The 17,759-nt window shown below is 43.8% G+C and overlaps 1 protein-coding gene across 4 annotated transcripts in view; it reads left to right on the top strand.

Annotated features, from left to right (window-relative positions):
- The window catches only part of meis1b (Meis homeobox 1 b), an 80,514-nt gene that overhangs the window by 26,643 nt on the left and 36,112 nt on the right, over positions 1 to 17,759 (top strand). For all 4 annotated transcript variants that reach the window (XM_051420744.1, XM_051420735.1, XM_051420758.1 and 1 more), the window contains exon 8: positions 10,904 to 11,049. In XM_051420744.1, the coding sequence (XP_051276704.1) occupies positions 10,904 to 11,049 (146 nt within the window). The remainder of the gene's footprint in view (positions 1 to 10,903; positions 11,050 to 17,759) is intronic.

Below are 17,759 nucleotides of genomic sequence, written 5' to 3'. Positions count from 1 at the left end.
ACATTCATGAACACACACATTTGGATGTAACCCGATCGTCCCTTTTCGCTTCGAGCCAGTGAAACTCAAAGAGATGAGCAGGGACCGGGGGCTGAGATTCTCACCAGTGATAACCTTTGGAGTAAAGGCCTGAGTGGCAGTGTTGAACACACACACATATATTCACACACACTAGCTCTTATAGGCAGTCCCATGTCTTTGTTCCACTGAGATCCTCTTCAGTGCTAGAGAGGTCATACTTTTACAGGAAGTCACCCCCACAGAGGGCTGCCTCTTTCAGGAAGTGACTTGGTGGGACTGTGTGGCGAGAGTACCGGTGTCCACGGGGGGCATATCACTCCTGTCCACATGGGCCCATGCTCCACAGGAAGTAGGCCTGCTGTAAACCCACTCACTTCCTCTTCCTCTGCCTATGTCCCGAAAGCCTTATCAAGGCTGTGTATGGGGAGGCTGATAGGACTACAAATCCCCCGCAACACCACATCCTGTGCCTATCAAGGACACGTTGGCAAGGAGGAGGAAGTGGTGATGCAGCATTACTTTGGAGGGAGAATTTCTGAAAGGTTAATTTAATACTTAAGCTTGTGAAGCAGAGGAGTTTGGGTGATATTAGAAGTGTGGATAGAGTCTGTAAACACTTGATCTCCACAGCAGCCAGTGCCATGTTTACTCATTAAAATCAGCAAAAACCCTCAAATGTAAATGCAACAACCCAAAAAGAGTAGGTTGCTGCTCTGATAATGACTTATCCTGTTTTTCAAGCCACCCCTTCAGTAACCTGAGCTTGTGGGTGCAGACCATATTTCACTCCTTCATAGTACTAAAACCTTCTGTTATTAAAAAAAACCCTCACTGAAAGCTAATGTGCTATTATTAGCCAGTGCCACTGCAGGGTTAGCGTGCCTGTATTATCTAACTACATACTGCAGTTTGGCTGGCGCTGATAGGTTAGCATGAGTGGGAAAATCCTTGCGTATTAAAGGTGTTTATCAGAGGCTGTGTCGTTCAGATAGTCGCCATGCGGAAAAACGCACACCCATGCAAGAGCTGTACACGCAAGCTCTGAAAAATAAACTGGGAAACTTTAGTTTGGTTAATGGAACTATACACTCCAAACATGGAGGCATGATTACAGACAAAACAGACTGATTGTTGGTACTGAAATGATACATTTCCACTTGATTTTAGTTAATTTAACTGGCGGCTTTGATCGGTTAGTTGGAGTTAAACAAGGTGGTGCTGCAAGATATAATTTTACAAAATGTAGCTCATCGGAATAGATGAGATCATTTGAAAGGATGTATTTTCAGTAAATTCATATTGTCTAGAAATGATACTGTGATACTGTTGCTTAGTAAAAGGCGCCTGAATGTTAAGGAAGTGTCTTGGTGCTGAGAAAATTGATATTTTGATGGTTTATTAAAGGGCCTCCTCGAGTAAAACCAGTTTCCTTTACTGAAAATGCATATTTTTACTGAATGTTAGTTGTTAGAATGTGTTGTTAGTCCACGAAAAAGTTTAAATAGGATGTTTTTCCTTTGGTTTAGCTGAAGGTTCCCTCTCTTTGTCCCATGTCTACACTGAAGGACTTTTGAACGCCCTTCAGCACATCAGCTGACTTTTGGAAAGGACCGCCATGCCATTGTACTGTTAAGTGCTCTTAGCTTTTGTTATAGTCCTTGTCCTCTCTACCATCCCTTCCCCCCTTCCCCTCGTCTCCATAGTCCATTTGACTCTCTCTCCCTCTCTCTCTCTCTCTGTGCGTTTGTTGTGTGCCGCGTCTGACTGAAGCTTGGTGAGTCGAAGGTGTCAAAAGCCATCTGAGAGGCAGCGAAACAATTGAGAGAGTGAGCGCTAAGAGTGAGAAAGTGGCAAAAGAGGCACGATTTCAGGAATCTGACCATTTTGTGTATTTGTGTGTGTCTGAGGACTTCCCTTCACTGAGGCGAAGAATCTGTGGGCCCCCCTCACAAGTGCTCCCATTTGAACTGAGGCTGGCCTTCTATCTTCAGGTTAGAAAAAAAGAAAACGGCAACACAAAGGCAAGAGGGGAAAAATCAATAGTTACACAGCAAAAGTGCTCAACAAGAAAGGGTGAATTCATCGCCCTACACTTTCATTTTAGCTTGTACCGTCTGTCTCTTTCTCCCTCAGTCTTTCTCTCTCGACTGATCTGGAAGTGGGAATAAAAGGCAGCCGCTGTGTGTGTGTGTGTGTGTGTGTGTGTGTGTGTGTGTGTTTCTGTGCGTGGAGGCATACTGCAGTTTAATGTCGTGTCGGAGCCCCACGCTTGAGGCAGTTTCCAGCGTGTCAGGCAGCCTGTGGTGATGACCCTTTACGGGAAAATGGCACAGAGAGAGCAGTCACATTTACACTGACATTTTTGCCATCACCTATGGCTATGTCAACAGGCCTGATCCCCCCCCCCAACACCACCCCCACCACCTCCTTCTCGCACAGCCAACAGTGGAAGGGCCTCAGCCACAACACACAGAATCACAGGAACACTTTAACAGCGACAATGGCCATTAACAGAGGTCTGATTCAATATTTTATAAAAGGTTAATCATTGGATCCATAGAATGTCATTAAAAAGTGACAAAAGTTTCCCAGAGCTCAGTGTAATGTCTTCAAATTGCTTGTTTCTTGTTCACAACGGAAGGATATTAACTTTACAACCATGTAAAACCGAGAAAAGCAGCACATTTAAGTAGCTTGAGACAGTGAATGCTGTCAGTTAGTCAGCTGATACTGATACTAATTGATTTATTTAACTATTTAAGTGTACAATGTCACCTGCACGCATGTTACGATATCAAACACTTGGAAAATCATGCACAAATAAATACTAATAACAATGCACTCAACCATTACAGTAAAAGCCACATAAATATCATGGGTCTGAGGCTTTGACAAATGCTTTTAATTAACTCGTAAATGATAACTAGCCTGTGTTTTCCCCCCTTCTTTTGTTGTTAGTTAAACACATTCCCTGTCTCTGACTTCCTGATTTCCTCCTGATCAGATCACCACAAATGAAATAATTGCTCCAAACTTTGCTTGGATTCTCACAACAAGAAGTCTCCAGTGTGCTTTAATTACAAATAACCCTTGTAAATGACTCACCAGTTACTGTCATTATTGAATCTGTCAGCGCTGATCCACAAAACTGTCATCATTCAAAGTAACCGGCTTTGTTATTGCTAAGCACTCATTATTTACTGTAATTACTTGAATGGAATTGTCTTTGATTACAGGAAGCAATTACTTAGCTCTCCCCTGATTGTTTACCTGGCAAGCCCCATTTTTTTCTTCTTTTGTAATAATGACAACTTTCTCTGTCTACTTAATCTATTCATTCATTTCATGGTATCCAGTGTCTGTTCTACAAAGATTAATTTGTGCTTTGTAGAAAGATGATCCAAATGCGTTGGCTGAAGTTTTGAACTAAGATCTGAAAATAGTGGAGTGTCTCTGTGGCAAAGGCAGGAAGGGAAGTCTAGACTAGCCATATTGTTTTGTCGACAGCGCATGTCATTATCTGAGGAATAGTCGAGGGGATTTCTCTCTGTCTCTCCTCCTCCTCGGGAATAAAAGGGAGGCAAAACAGCATTGGTCACAGAGAGTGTTTTGTATTGAAGTAAGTGTGTGTGTGTGTGTGTGTGTGTGTGTGTGTGTGTGTGTGTGAGTTGGTTTAGAATACTTTGGTAGTCATTATTGGAAAGTTGCCTCGTGGAAGATCCTAAGAAATGGGTGCATGTGAGTGTGTTCAAGTGCGTGTCTGGTTCTGATGCAGTAAAAGGAGAGACGCTTTCGAAAATGTGCCCCTAGTTGGGAATTGTGTTGCAAGGAATTCCTGCATGTTCAGAATATTTGGAGGTGGGAGGGGCCTCCAGAGCCATGCAAAGGGAGCCCCCCACTGCCTGCAACCCCCCTGTATCCCCCCTCCCCAAGTCTAGAGCTTATGAATGGCCTGAATACAATAAACGCCACTTTTTTCTCCTCTCCCTCCCTCTTGCGAGCCCTTCTTTACCTCTCTGAGGATTTCTGGGAATGTAATGTATGTGTGTGTGTGTGTGTTTATGTGTGAGTGTCAGAGAGAAATAGGGCAAGAGGGGAGAGCACTTTGGTGAATACACATCAGCATGTGTGCGTGTGCGCTTTATGTATCATGTTTTGGGGGTGTGTGTGTGTGTGTGTGTGTGTGTGTGTATATGTATGGATTTCTCGCTTGCCAATATGAGATGTGCGTATCCCATGTGGAACAGGATAGCAGGTCCCTGAGGCCTGGGCCTTGCCTGGGCAGCCAACCCAGGGTCATGTGAGCTTTCTGGGGTGTGAAACTCTAGGAGTGGCCCATGAGAGATCAGCTCCAGGTCACTCGCACTCACAGTGAAAGACACTCTCTTCTCTCTCTCTCTCTCTCTCTCTCTCTCTCTCTCTCTCTCTCTCTCTCTCTCTCTCTCAACAAATACTCATTCAAATACTTGAGTAAATGCACTGTCATAAAGTCAAAAGACCTATCCCCATTCCTTCTTCCTCTCAGTCCATCCACAGCCTATAAAACCTAGCAAAAACATCTCACAAAATCCTCTAAAAACATTTATATGAATGATTCCTGCCACAGGATTCTACTTGTGGCATCTGGCACAAAGCTAATATTCATAACCCTTATTCCTCAACTCGGAGTGCTTCTATGAGGAAATTATTAGAAAGCTAAATGTCATTATTCTCTTGCGTTGTGCTAGAAGCGGTGTGTCTGACAAGATCGCTGTTCGCAGATGACTGACTGGTGAATCCACGGCTGTTAATTTGCCAGGCAGCAGAAAAGTGGCTGACACCTCAGAATGGCACGTGTGCCCGCACAGAGGGGGCAGGTAGTACCAATCTCTGTCTTATGCTGAGAGATGGTTCATAATCAGATCATAACAGATTAGCCTAGATACTGCTTGATAATGTCAGGGTACGCCTTGAGACAGAGAGATGTAGAGGAGTGATAAAGACACAGGAGAGGGAGATGAAGAGACAGAAGAGAAGCATCATTAGTACTCACTAGTAAGAGGTAGACTCAAGACTGAGGATATCAAACAATGTTAATCCCCGTTTAACCATATTTAATGAGTGAAATATCACTCTCTGAAATAAAATGTCAAACCTACAGTGAAGAAAGATAACAATACCTCATGTTACATCCTCAACACTGTGCAAATATCCTCCATTCCAACCTCACACTCCAGCAGAAAGAGAGAAAGAGGAGAGAGGAAAGTAATGAAGTAGGAAGGAGGGGAAGGCAGGAATGAAACATGAAGTGGCAGAAAGGCTTAAATAAAAGCCATCGAAGCTGAATAAGCATAGAAGTAACTGTCTGTTTAGCTAATGCTAACGAAGCTAGTGGAAATGCATGAAGAAAGCTAACCTAGTTTTTACGTCATTATCTGTTTGCTCACTGTGTGTGTGTGTGTGTGTGTGTGTGTGTGTGTGTGTGTGTGTGTGTGTGTGTGTGTGTGCGAGTGTGTGTTTGTGTATACAGCGTGTGAGGGGACTGATAAAATATTCCTTCCCTTGGTTGGCCCCGGGGCATTTCAACTGCCCCTGGCTCCTTCCAGTCACTGGCCTGCTCCCTAATTGCCACACATATACACACACATGCACACACACACACACACACACACACACACACACACGACATTCAGAGCCTCTGTAGCTGGAAACACACATGCATAAAGAAAGATAGGCACACACGTACAGACAAATGCACATCCATGCATGCATGCATCCTTCACACACGAACATTCACCCCCACTGTCCGCATTGATTCACCCCCTTCCCCCTCACAGCCCCTCCTCTAACTAGTTGCATAGATGTTGTCATGGCCGATCAGTGGGCTAGGCCCAGAGTTGTGCCTGTGGCTTTTCCTCGTAGGGAGACTGGAGCCTGCTAGCCTTGCTGCCCCATGCTGTATGTATGCAGCCCTGGGTAACAGCCTGCTGACGCTCTTAATGAGCCTGGCAGCCTGTGTATGGAGAGTGACTGACTGGTTTGTTGACTGGCTGGTTTACTAGCTGCCTGGCTAGTTTTCTGACTGACTGAGTGAATGGCTGATGGACTGACTGGCTAACCGGCTGACTGAGAAGGTTACTTTATGACTGGCTGACTGACTAGGTGGCTTTATAGACTGACTAGCTTACTGGCTGACTGAGAATGTACACATTGAGTGGACAACAAAGTGGACTGACCAACTAAAGTGCTTATTGGCTGAATGATGAACTTACTGTGACATCACTGAGTTTCTACATATGCAGATACATTTGAAATCGCTGCCCAAGTCACTACTTGAGGTTTTCTTGCTAGTGATCCACACTGAAACCACAAAAGAGTAAATGTTTAAATCTGGTCTGTCCAAGATACTTGAGCCATCAGATTTAAGGGCAATACACACCAGTGGTGTATGCACACGTCAAAACCCCTGCAATCATTGTTTTTTTATGTCGCCCACTCACCAATGGTGTCATGACAGATCATTAGCAATTTTGTAATATTAACTCCCCAAATTGTTACATTTCAGCTACTTCTTCTGTCTGTATGACACATCCAGCGTGTGCTACAGGCATCCATTGACAAGCGTAAAAAATGGTCAATTGATGATGGCCTAACACATAGCATGTTTTCAGATGTGTCCATTTTGGAAGACCTTGAAAAAGCTCTGTTTTCAGTGTTAGAAAATGTCAGCTTCAAAGGCCAAAGTAGAGGAAAGAATTATCTGCATTACAGTGGACATGGCCTGACTGACTGTCCTTTTTTTCAATTGATTAACTCCAGTGTGCCACACAGCATCTCTTTCCTATCCATTATTTTCTCCTCCTTCATTGCCCATCCCTGCAGTGGCTTGAGTTTTTTCATTCTCTCTTTTCCACTCTCACTCCCCCATCATTCCTCCTCTCCATCTCTTGTTACCCTCCTTCACAATCTCTCATTCGCTTTCTTTCCCTGTTTTACCCTTATTCTCTCTCACAAGCTGAGGTAACACCATTGACATTTCCCCCAACATGGCTGCCAGACACAGCTCCAACACCTTTCCTGCTTCACCCTTCCTCACTCATACAGTCTCTCTCTTTTCTCTCCTCCCACCTCCCGCCCTTCCCTCACTTGCTGGGGCTAAAGCAAAGCAGAAATTAGCCCCAGACCTTGCAGGGGTGATTGGTATCAAATTGCAGTGAAAATGGAAATGCCAATAAAATTGACGGCCCTTCTCCAGTCCTCCTCCTTCCTTTCCCCCTCTAGGTAAAGTAAGTATCTATAGGTCAGACTTACTTAGAAGTATTGGAAAAGGGAGAGGAAAGTAAGGAATATAGGGAGGAGTTATGGTTTCCCTCTGTGGTTCAGGGCTTGAAGTACTGGTGACAAAAATGGTCAAACTTTGCATAAAATCTCTAAAAGAGGGATCATTCATTTTGTGTATATAGTTTGAGGAGATCTTGTGTATGTTAGACATGAACACTACCAGTGTTTCTGCATTCTTTTGACATGGTTCAGTGACATGAAATAGATATGATATGGGTAGGGAGTACTCTTACATTATACACCATTTTAGTCTGTGATTAAATATTGATTAGCGAGAGGACTTTGGGGTTATTTTATATTCTGTAGGGTCAACATTAAGAGTCTTAAAGATTGTAGTGGTTGCTTGCATACCATTTTATTCACCATATATCAATAGATACGATGCAATACTGTAAAATATGGCTGATATAGTGCAGTATGATATTGCACTATATGGAGCAGTGGCAGCCTAAAGGTTAGAGAGCAGGCTTGTGACCGGTTGGATTACCAGACTGAAAAGAGCACTTGAAAAAGAGAGCATTGTACTCGGTATTCCCTGTTAAATAAAGGTTAACTTATACAGCAGTATATAATGAAGTACTACATGATACAAGAAGTCTAATTATAAAAGAAGCGACACACCCAGAGTCATACAATTTCTCATTCTCACTATTTTTTTTACTCATTCTGTGCTTTCTCTGTCCCCTTTGTGTTTTCTCTCTTTTGTTTCACCTTCTCTCTTTCCCTTTTCTCCCAATGCCCGCTCGCCCGCTCTCTCTCACTTGCTCACTTGCATGCATACTCACTCCCTCACTCAACTTACTCACTCACTCACTTACTCACTCACTCACTCATGATCTGAGCTGGTACTCTGGCCGTTTGCTTCTGTTTTCCCAACTCGCATGGGACAAGCCCCTAGGTTTGTTATTGTAGGCTTTGCTGAACATGAGCCGGTCTTTACAACGGATTGAAAGCATTTGCTTCCAATGAAAATCTGGTCTTAGATTACAGGGACTCGGCTCACCCCTCTTTTCCACCAGGCAGAGAGACGTAGAGAGGAAAAGAGCAAGAGAGAGACAGAGGGGTGGGTGTATTTTAGCCCTGAAACAGTAGGCAGAAAAAACTCACTTGTTAAGCTCAGGCTGCATTTGTCCTGGACTAATGATGTAACTGAAGCTTGCAACTTGAGTGTGTTTTTATACAGAGAGAGGTCTAGGAGCTTGGGCGTAAGGGGTACATTGTCTGAATGTGTGTGTGTGTGTGTGTGTGTGTGTGTGTGTGTGTGTGTGTGTGGGTTTGTTAGAGTGTTGTGCTGAAACGGTTAGTCGATTAATCATTAGATAGATTAGTAAGTCAACAACAATAATAAGTTAATTGTAAAAAGAAAATATAGATAGATATCAGATTCACTAGTTCCTGCTCTCAGATGTAAGAATTTGCTGTTTTCTTTGTTTCCCATCCTTGTAAACTGTTGGATGTTTGGATTTTGTGAAAAGAAAAGACCAAGTCAGACTTTGTGATGGGTATTTTTCAAAATAGTCTGCTATCTAAAAAGGCTGATCAATGCATTTACATGTATCCTTCTTCATGAACAAATTGCTAATAAAAATAAAGCTTGGCTGCAGGACTATATGAGTGCATAGTTAAATGTAGAAGATTGAAAGTGTGTCTGCATGTACTGTACATATCAAGTCACTTAAACTTACAGGGGTTGGCTTGCTCAAAGGCACTTCAACCTGCCATGTGCCCATTGCCTAAATCCAGCTTTTGACCTATTCGTGGTGTTACAGTAGCCCAACCTTACGACCAGCTTTACATGCATATGTGCATTATTAATGTGCAGTGGGTGGCGTTGGCATCAGTATCTATGAAAAGCAAGCTCTTGTTTTATCCCTCCCCCACCCTCCGATAGCGTCACCGCCACTCCAACACAAGGTTCATTAGAAAGCCTTCAATATGTGTGCATATGTATCTCCTTCTGCCAGAGCAGTCGGAGAGAGAGAGAGAGAGAGAGAGAGAGAGAGAGAGAGAGAGAGAGAGAGAGAGAGAGAGTGAGAGTTAGCCAAGAGTGTTGTTTCGTATGGATCATTGAGAGCCTCTCTCTCCTAATGGTGTATATAATTCAGGTGCCCTCCAGGCATGCTTTCAGGAATTCTTTTGCCTGAGGTAATGGGGAGCAAAGGCCTGGGTTTTAGGCCCTTGATTATTCCATTGATGTGGCAGGCTGGAAAAAAGTCATCTCCAACCGGATTAGCGCCAACATCCCCATTAATTATCGATGAATCGGGGGCTTAGGGTTTAGCTAGGTGCTGGGTGTCGCCCTCTGCAAGTTAGCGGAGTGCAGGCCCGCTCGAATGCAGTTATCTACTCCCGCCACAGTGAATAGACCTAGAAGCTTTAGAAGTGCTTTGTGTGTAATCAATAAATAACTGGTTCCAATTCTGTGCACTGCTTCAGCGTTTTTTGTTTTTTTTCTTCTTTCCTTCCCCTCACTTCCAGTCGAGAGAGGCGGTAAGGGACAAAAGTCAGTTATCAGCTGCTGAGATTTCAAGCAGTGAGGGTGCCACTTGTTTACCTCGCCTCATGTTTCTTTTATGATTATCGTCTTCATTGAGGGTGGCTCACATTTTTGAATAATGATAATAACAATTAGGCTTTTCATAGCCACAGATGGGAAGAGCCTCTTTCTTTCCACTGGAGCTGTATAGAATACGTACAGTAATTGGGTAGTTTTGAATATGTGCAGTGTGTGTGTGTGTGTGTGTGTGTGTGTGTGTGTGTGTGTGTGTGTGTGTGTGTATGAGTTCATGTTGTTTAGTCTGAATGCAGAGAAAAGGCCCGTGGAGTACCTTCCTTTCACTTTCCCTCTCAGTGCTCAGATACTCTAAGCTGTCTCAGTGTTTCCCTTAGGTGAGGTTAACTGGCCTTAATAGAGCCTTATCGAAGCCCTACAGGTTGCTGTAAGCAGCCATGACGCCATTGTTATGAAAAGCAGCTAGCTTTGTTAGCGCTGTTTGTGCCTCTGACTTCCTTTTTTCCACCTATTTTCCTTTTATTTTCTTCCTTCCCCCTCCTTGCAACCTCCCCTTTTGTAGTGCTGTGTTACTCTTTCCACCTCAGGTAAAATGGCAGAATGCGCCGGGGCGACGCTTCAATAACTATTTTCCCCTCAGGATAATAAAGACTAAATCTCTCTGTCATTTTCAATTCTGCGCAAGCTTGGATGGGAGAGTGGGGAAATGCGACCTTACAAGTCCTTTGTGCTCCCGTTCTCCCTCTCTTTCTCACAGAAAGATGCGAGCGCTTGCTGTGTTTTCAAGTGACGGGGGGGGAGAAAAATGAAAGGCAGGGTTATTTATAAATGTATTAAAAATGAATGCATTTATGAGGTGCTGTTTTCCAGCCATTCTCTGCTTGCCATTGTTGTGTCTCTATACCCCTCCGTCTGTGCATACAAAGCCCTCCAGAATTCCTTCGAAATCGTATTTATTCCCTTTGAACGCAGAGGCGCAGCAAATGCAGGAAGTAAACAAACTGTGTGTCTGATCTCCGCTGTCTCTTCCTGTTTCTTGTCATGTGACAGGTGATGGTCTGGACAACAGCGTGGCTTCACCGAGCACAGGGGATGATGATGACCCGGATAAAGAAAAGAAACGTAACAAGAAGAGAGGGATCTTCCCTAAGGTGGCCACCAACATCATGAGAGCATGGCTCTTCCAGCACCTAACAGTGAGTTGAATGAAACAGCATTTGTTCTGTGTCGCTCTCAGTTTCATATCAAGTGTGCATGCTGAACTTCACACCCACAGGCTTTCTTACCTTTATACACACACACATACACATTTTCTGTCTTTACAGCTTTGCTCCTGTCTTATTTGACACAGATACACACAAAGGAACACTTATACACACACACACTCTTGGGGCACTGATACACTCTGACACACACACACACACACACACACACACACCACCAGAGCCCCCCTCTTCTCCTCTTCTCTACATTGTATCCCGGTTGGTACGGCGAACACTTCAAAGACATAGGCCCGTGTAATCTGCCGGCGATCTCGGCAGCCCGCGCTCTCACTCCTCATCTGCTGAAACTGAATAAGGTTGAAGCCAAGGAGAGACGCCCCTGGCCATAACTGCAGATACATAGATGAACCTTATTAAGAACAAATCTGTCATTATTTAACAGATGCCTGGGATGCTGCAAAAGCCTGTGGTTTGGCTTTATTTTACTCAATTATAGCAGGGAATACCAGCTGACAGCATCACAAATTGTTAGGGGGGGAAATAGTGTGGGAAAAAATGTATTGTGACACTGGAAGATACAAATGAGCCAACAGTAAATTGAGTGCTGTCTTATTTAACACAAGTTTCTATCATTTCAAACACTGTCAGTTCACCAACCACAGCTAGTATACTGAAATAAAAAAGTATACAGTAATTTATAGGACATATTTGCTCCAGTGGGTCCATCACAGAGTCACTTGTGTCCTGTTACAGCTGAATGTTGGTATAACACTGTGAAATCATCTGAGAAAGTGACCTGTTAGTAATATGCAGACACTAACTGCCCATGTACGCATGCTCAACCCTCTTGCTCAAAGTCTTGTTGCATGTTCTGTGCTAACATGTATAGCATGTAACAATAACAATAATGTTGTGTTTTATTGGTCCCTTCTCTGGTTTATTATCGTCAAGGATGCTAACACTATTGAAATTAAAGCTTCAAAGGTACATAAAATCTACTCTTTAACCACTTAGAGGTGAATCATTTAGAAATAGCTGAAGTAACTGCTTTTTGTTAGTGAAATTGGGTTGGAATAGCATGAAAAACATATTCCAGACACTTGAAAAGTGCCTGACTTGTTTCAAACTAGACCAGGTTTCAGACCTCTGAATCACCACTCACATCTCTGATTTGATTTTAAACAAGACACGTTCAGGTTCACATGTGAAGCCATTGTTTTAAAATCTGGAAATAGTGAAAGATTTACTGTCAATTTTCTGATTACATTTTGAATTTAGAGCTACGTTAAGGAAATGTGTTTCAAAACTAACTTCAGCCACCCTTGCGTCACACACATTCTGCCTCTGTCAGGAGTTTGTGGAAAACACGATACAGTTTGGATGAGTGGGTGTTGGTTTGAATTGCACAAGCCAAGAGGGAGGATGCTGGGGAAAGTAATTTTGTTGTTGGATTATGGATATTGCATGGGCACTTTTTTTTTTAATTTGTAGTCTGATTTTGATGTTGACTGCACAATCCATACCATATGCATTGTGCAGTGTCTTCTTTCCAACAGTGTTAATGGCAAACCAGAGGAACTTCTTTCATTGCATACACTGTAGTGTAGCATGTAGGCAAAGATATATAGTGTATAGCTTGTACACAGAATATATACACACACATATATCACAAGGCTTCTTATACTTTTTGTTTCTTTTTGTGCTCTTCTTTTTCCATCTGACCCTCACCACCTCCTTCACAACCCACCAACTCTCCATCACCCTGCACACAACCACACATCATCACACGTACACACTAACCTCTTCCCCAACTCCCTGACCTCAGCCCATACCCCCCTGAAACCTTCGGGGCTACAGAGGAAAGGTGTTTGAAACATACACACATCCTGTCTGTGGAAATACAGTTCAGCACAGTAAAACGCATACACAGCAACACACCTACTGTGTCATATTACACCATGAGTTGGGCTTATGGGAGGCTTCTGCTCTGTTAGATCTCAAACAGTGGGAAGGATATAAGTGAGTGTCAAGGGAGCAAGGGAGAAGAGAAGAAGAAGAAGAGGAGAAGGCGAGGAGGTAAAGAGGGGGATAAGGAGAATCCATCAACCGTTTCCATCTCCTAGGCAAAACAGAAAGGGGAACTAAAACATGCACACATGCAGGCACACAATGGCATATAGGGTATTGCTTGATGGTACAAAACCGAAAAGAAGCTGCTGTTCTTCAACAAAACACAGCTAACGCTTCCAGAACTGTGAATAAACTGAAAGGTTGATGGAAAAATCACTTCCAATATGTTTGCCCTCTTCACTAAAGCCAAAAAGAAATGAAACCCGGGCAGAGAGGAGCGGCATCTTCTTTGTTTATGGGAAATGTGGTCTTAATTTTGAAAAACACTGGCAATAACAATACCACTGGTGTCAGATAAATGCTTGCAGTGGTCTCATTTGTTAACACTAATCATTCTTCAGTGTCACCATTAATTTAATCAGCATATGTCAGTGTTTATAAATGCTACACATAGCACCTCTAATGGAAAAACATTTACAGTATCTCTTACACTGGCAGTATGTCTCTCATAAACATGGACAGCTGATCCAGGCTCATCCACAGCATCATCATCTGGCCTGCCTTTGTTTCAAAGAGGGATGGAAGATGTGAGTCTGGCCTCTTAGAGATAGACACAATGCCAATTAGGCACACACAGATGCATGCATGCACACACACAGACTCATGGAAGAGTGCTGTGGCCCTACACAAACCTGACGAAGGGAGTCAGTTATTTCTCTGCTATAATAAATATGCAGGAATTTGACAGCACAGAACAGAATACAGTGCAATAGAATAGGGTAGAAGTTTGGATACCCACCTTGGTGTATTTTCTGTTATTCGCCCTCACACTTGGACCCTCAGGGGAGCTCCCATTGTACCGAAGCGGAAGGGGAAGGTGGGTGGCAAACTGAGGCTGCGAGTGCACTAGCAGGGTAGGTGGTAGGTGGCATTCATATGGCTGTTTTTTTTGAAGGGCTGTTTTGAAGACATTTCTGCATCTCTGCTCACTTATCCATCAAGGATGCTAATTTACACTGTCTTGTTCAAGCAGTAAAAGAGAAAGCTGAGAGTGCCATGTTTGTTATTAGCATAGACACCAACAGTTGTGACTCCCCAGATTGCTGGTATTGGCGGTGCCAGGGTCAAAGCTCTCATGTGATCAGTAGACTGACTGATAGAGCAGTGGTATTGAATTTGGGACGATGACGACAGTCGCAGCTCGCTAAGTTTTCTCCAACACGCCCAGTGAGCTCATATGTTGTCGACAGCACTTGTGGGACAAGTTCATCGGAAGAATTTGGCTGCTCCGACTTGGAGCTACTACAAAACATTAGCGTTTACCGCCTGTCACCGATGCCGAAACCAAGCAGCTTGCTGCCAGCTTGACATGCAGCTGTAAATTTGGTGGGGACCCAAATTAAAGGAGAGGGGAGGGCTTTTCCACTTGTGTCCTCATCTCATTTTGATGTTTGTTTTCCATCAACATCCTTAATTAAACATATGTTGTGACTACTAGCAGTCATTTGGTTTTACTGACTAACTGAATGGGACATTTGCAAATATGCTTTTGTCCAACTGACAAACTCACCTTCATAACACCACTGTAGGTATTGTTCTAATATCTACACGATCAAATATAAACTGTCTGAGCTACCTCGCCACTTTGTGTTAAAATCAACGAGACAAACCTTGAGAGTAAGAAGTACCCAATCTCTGTTTTCTCCATCCCTCCTATTGTGCAGTTGGAACCCCACCCCCCCCAACCCCAAGCCCCTCCTTCCCCACAAATGGTATTTTCTTGTTTAATTTAACAAGAAATGAGTAGTAAATGAAAGCTCAGGCCTCAAATCCCCAACGCGCCCTGTGCTCTGCTCTCCACTCCCCTATGAAAAGGCAATTTGTGAAATTATGTGATAGAGTAATTAGATGGAATTCACCCCCGCCTCCACACTACACACACCATCCGTATCCCCGTTTAGATTGTTGCCTTGCTAAACTGAAGTAGGTGTGTGTGTGTGTGTGTGTAGAAAGGAAGGGCATGGGGGGTTTGGCATTCAGAGTGTTAGCATCGGTATATTAGCCTGGCAGACTGGGACACACACACTCATACACATTATCACTAACACTCTCATTCTGGCTCTCCTCCCCTCCTATTTGTACACAGACTCAGTGTAACGAGGGGCAGCCGTGATCGCAGCTCATAAAAGAAGCCAACCCGCAAACCCTCAATGAGCTGCTTTCCCCCCCCCCTCCTCCTTTCTCCCCTTAAAATGTGTAAAATGCACAGAGAGTGAGAGTATAAAAAATCCAACTGGAAGGCATAATCCCCCGTTAATACAATTAGAGTCTAATTTAACCGCTCGTGTACGCAGATGTAGCCGAGCTGGGGGAGCGCTGTTACCCCCCCTTGGAAATGTTTTTTTTTTTTTTTAACACAGCAGCGTGCAGCAGGGTTTTGAGCAGAAACAGGTGTGAAAAGCAATATAATTCATTTCTGCACTGGCAGAGGGGGCCAGGAGCCTCACTGACATGGGCACTGGGTGGTGGAGGAATCCAGACTGGGTGTGCAGGGTGGGAGTGGGGGTGAAAGGAGGTGATGGATGGATGGATGGATGGATGGATGGATGGATCGGTGCTCTGGTCATTAAAGGCGAGATATTTTCTCCTTATATCTTAATGTCTTAAGTTAGGATGGAACAGAACGGAGAACAACAGGGCAGAAGACACTCAACTTCATTGTCAGGCCAGTTCGGGAAAATTGCTTTTTTAGTTGGAGGAGGGTGTCTGCGATGGAAAATATTAATTTTTTTAACCAAAAAAAAGCATCACTTCCAAGAAAATATGCATCAGGAATTGGTCTTCTTTTAGTCATAGAGTGACTCAGTATTGTGTTTTATCTGTTATTGGTAGAGTGTCTGTAATCAGTATGACTATTTAGCAGATTGTTACTGCAGAGTGGAACTGAAGATTTATCAGTTCCTGAACTTCTCAGCTCAGCGAACACAGACCAGATATGTAAAGCCTCGTCTAAACAACAGAAGGGAGGGAAAAAAACTTTTGAGGTCAGAGTTCGCCATTGCCTCAGATGCCATTAGTCTTCTGCTGTTTATTGCTGGAGCCTGAACATGTCAGCACCCTGGTCACCCGCGGCAACCCTGACCCGCCACAGCAACCCATGGGTGTTATACGACTGGTCTGACCAATTTTGTACACACAAAATTGGCCCTAGTCTTTATTCTTACAACAGTTAATGGATGGCATACAGTATGAGAAAGATACAATGCTTGAATTGAATCCAGAACACAGAGACGTTACATGTATTCTTTAAAGTTGTCCTGTGATTGTTGTTAGACTTGTTTGTCTTAGTTATCCACTGCACAAATTAAGTTTCTCATGAAAAATAATTTCAATTGAGCGTCCAAGCCGCCAGGACGCCTCGGTAATAACTTTGAAGAGACATCAGGAAGCGAGCTTAATAGGAAAACATCTGCAGACTTTTTATGTGTTTTCATTCATTTATTCATAAACGACAACAAAGGCATGATGTCCATCCTGATACTGTAAAGTAATATGGTGGCCTATGTGGCCTGGTGTCTCCGATTAGGTCTTAATTCAATCTAAGTGGCAGTCAGAATCTTAGGCGCCACTGCATTAGGATTTCAAAGAGGTCCTAAGAGACGACAGACAGACAGACGGACAGATCTGCCAAAGGCCTGGCGTGACACTGTGATGAGACGGAGCGGAAAACAAGAGAACAAGTTAGTCTTATTCTCAGCATTTTTATTCAGTTTCAGATAGTTTATCTCTGGGAATGGATTTGGCTTTGGGCTGTGTGTTTCTGTGTGTGTGTGTGTGCATCTGTCTTTGAGGGCTACTCTTTGTGTAAATGTGTGTGTGATTCCTTTAGTGCATGTGTGTGTGTTTGTACGAGGGCATTTGGAAGCAAAGACTTGTCCGTACCAATCGCAGGAGTGGTTGGTGTCAAAGAGGAGGCAGCTGAGTCAACCTGCCCAGCCCCACAATACACGCACGCACACACACACACACACACACACACACACACACACACACGCACGCACACACTCACACTGGGCCCCAACCCCCACATTACCCCACACCTTGTAATGAAAACATCATCAATTATCCCTCTTGACAGGCCCCAGGGACCAAAGGCAGACAGCTCTCTTTGGGGGATTCTCTTTGTGGACTGACCCTCATAGATACACAGTCTTGCTACTCACACACTTACTCCTTGCAACAATCTCATGAGGGCTTGCATGTATTTTTTTTTTTTACTGTGTGTATTAAAAGCTGTTTGGCAGATGACTCGTCTTTTCCAGGAGAGTAGATAGCGGTCCATGGGAGTGGATAGTAGATAGTGAGGCCGGTGGTAAAGGTGTCTCTGTATGTGTGAATGTATGTGTATGTGTTATGTGGGGTTCTGGGGGTGTCGGTGGAAGGGGGAGGAAGGGGGTGGTGGTAATGGTATGGCAGGGGCAGAGGGAAGCCATCAGTCCTGACACGGACTCCTGAAAGGCCATCTGTTTTGTGATTGATGGATGGAATGATGGATGGATGGATGAGTCGATGAATAGATGAATAGAGGGATACAGTAGATGGGTAGAGAGACT

The sequence above is a fragment of the Dicentrarchus labrax genome, unplaced genomic scaffold (assembly GCF_905237075.1).
Source record: "Dicentrarchus labrax unplaced genomic scaffold, dlabrax2021, whole genome shotgun sequence".
Taxonomy (NCBI): domain Eukaryota; kingdom Metazoa; phylum Chordata; class Actinopteri; family Moronidae; genus Dicentrarchus; species Dicentrarchus labrax.
Note: the sequence above shows the minus strand (reverse complement) of the source record. Positions and strands in the feature narration are given on the sequence as shown.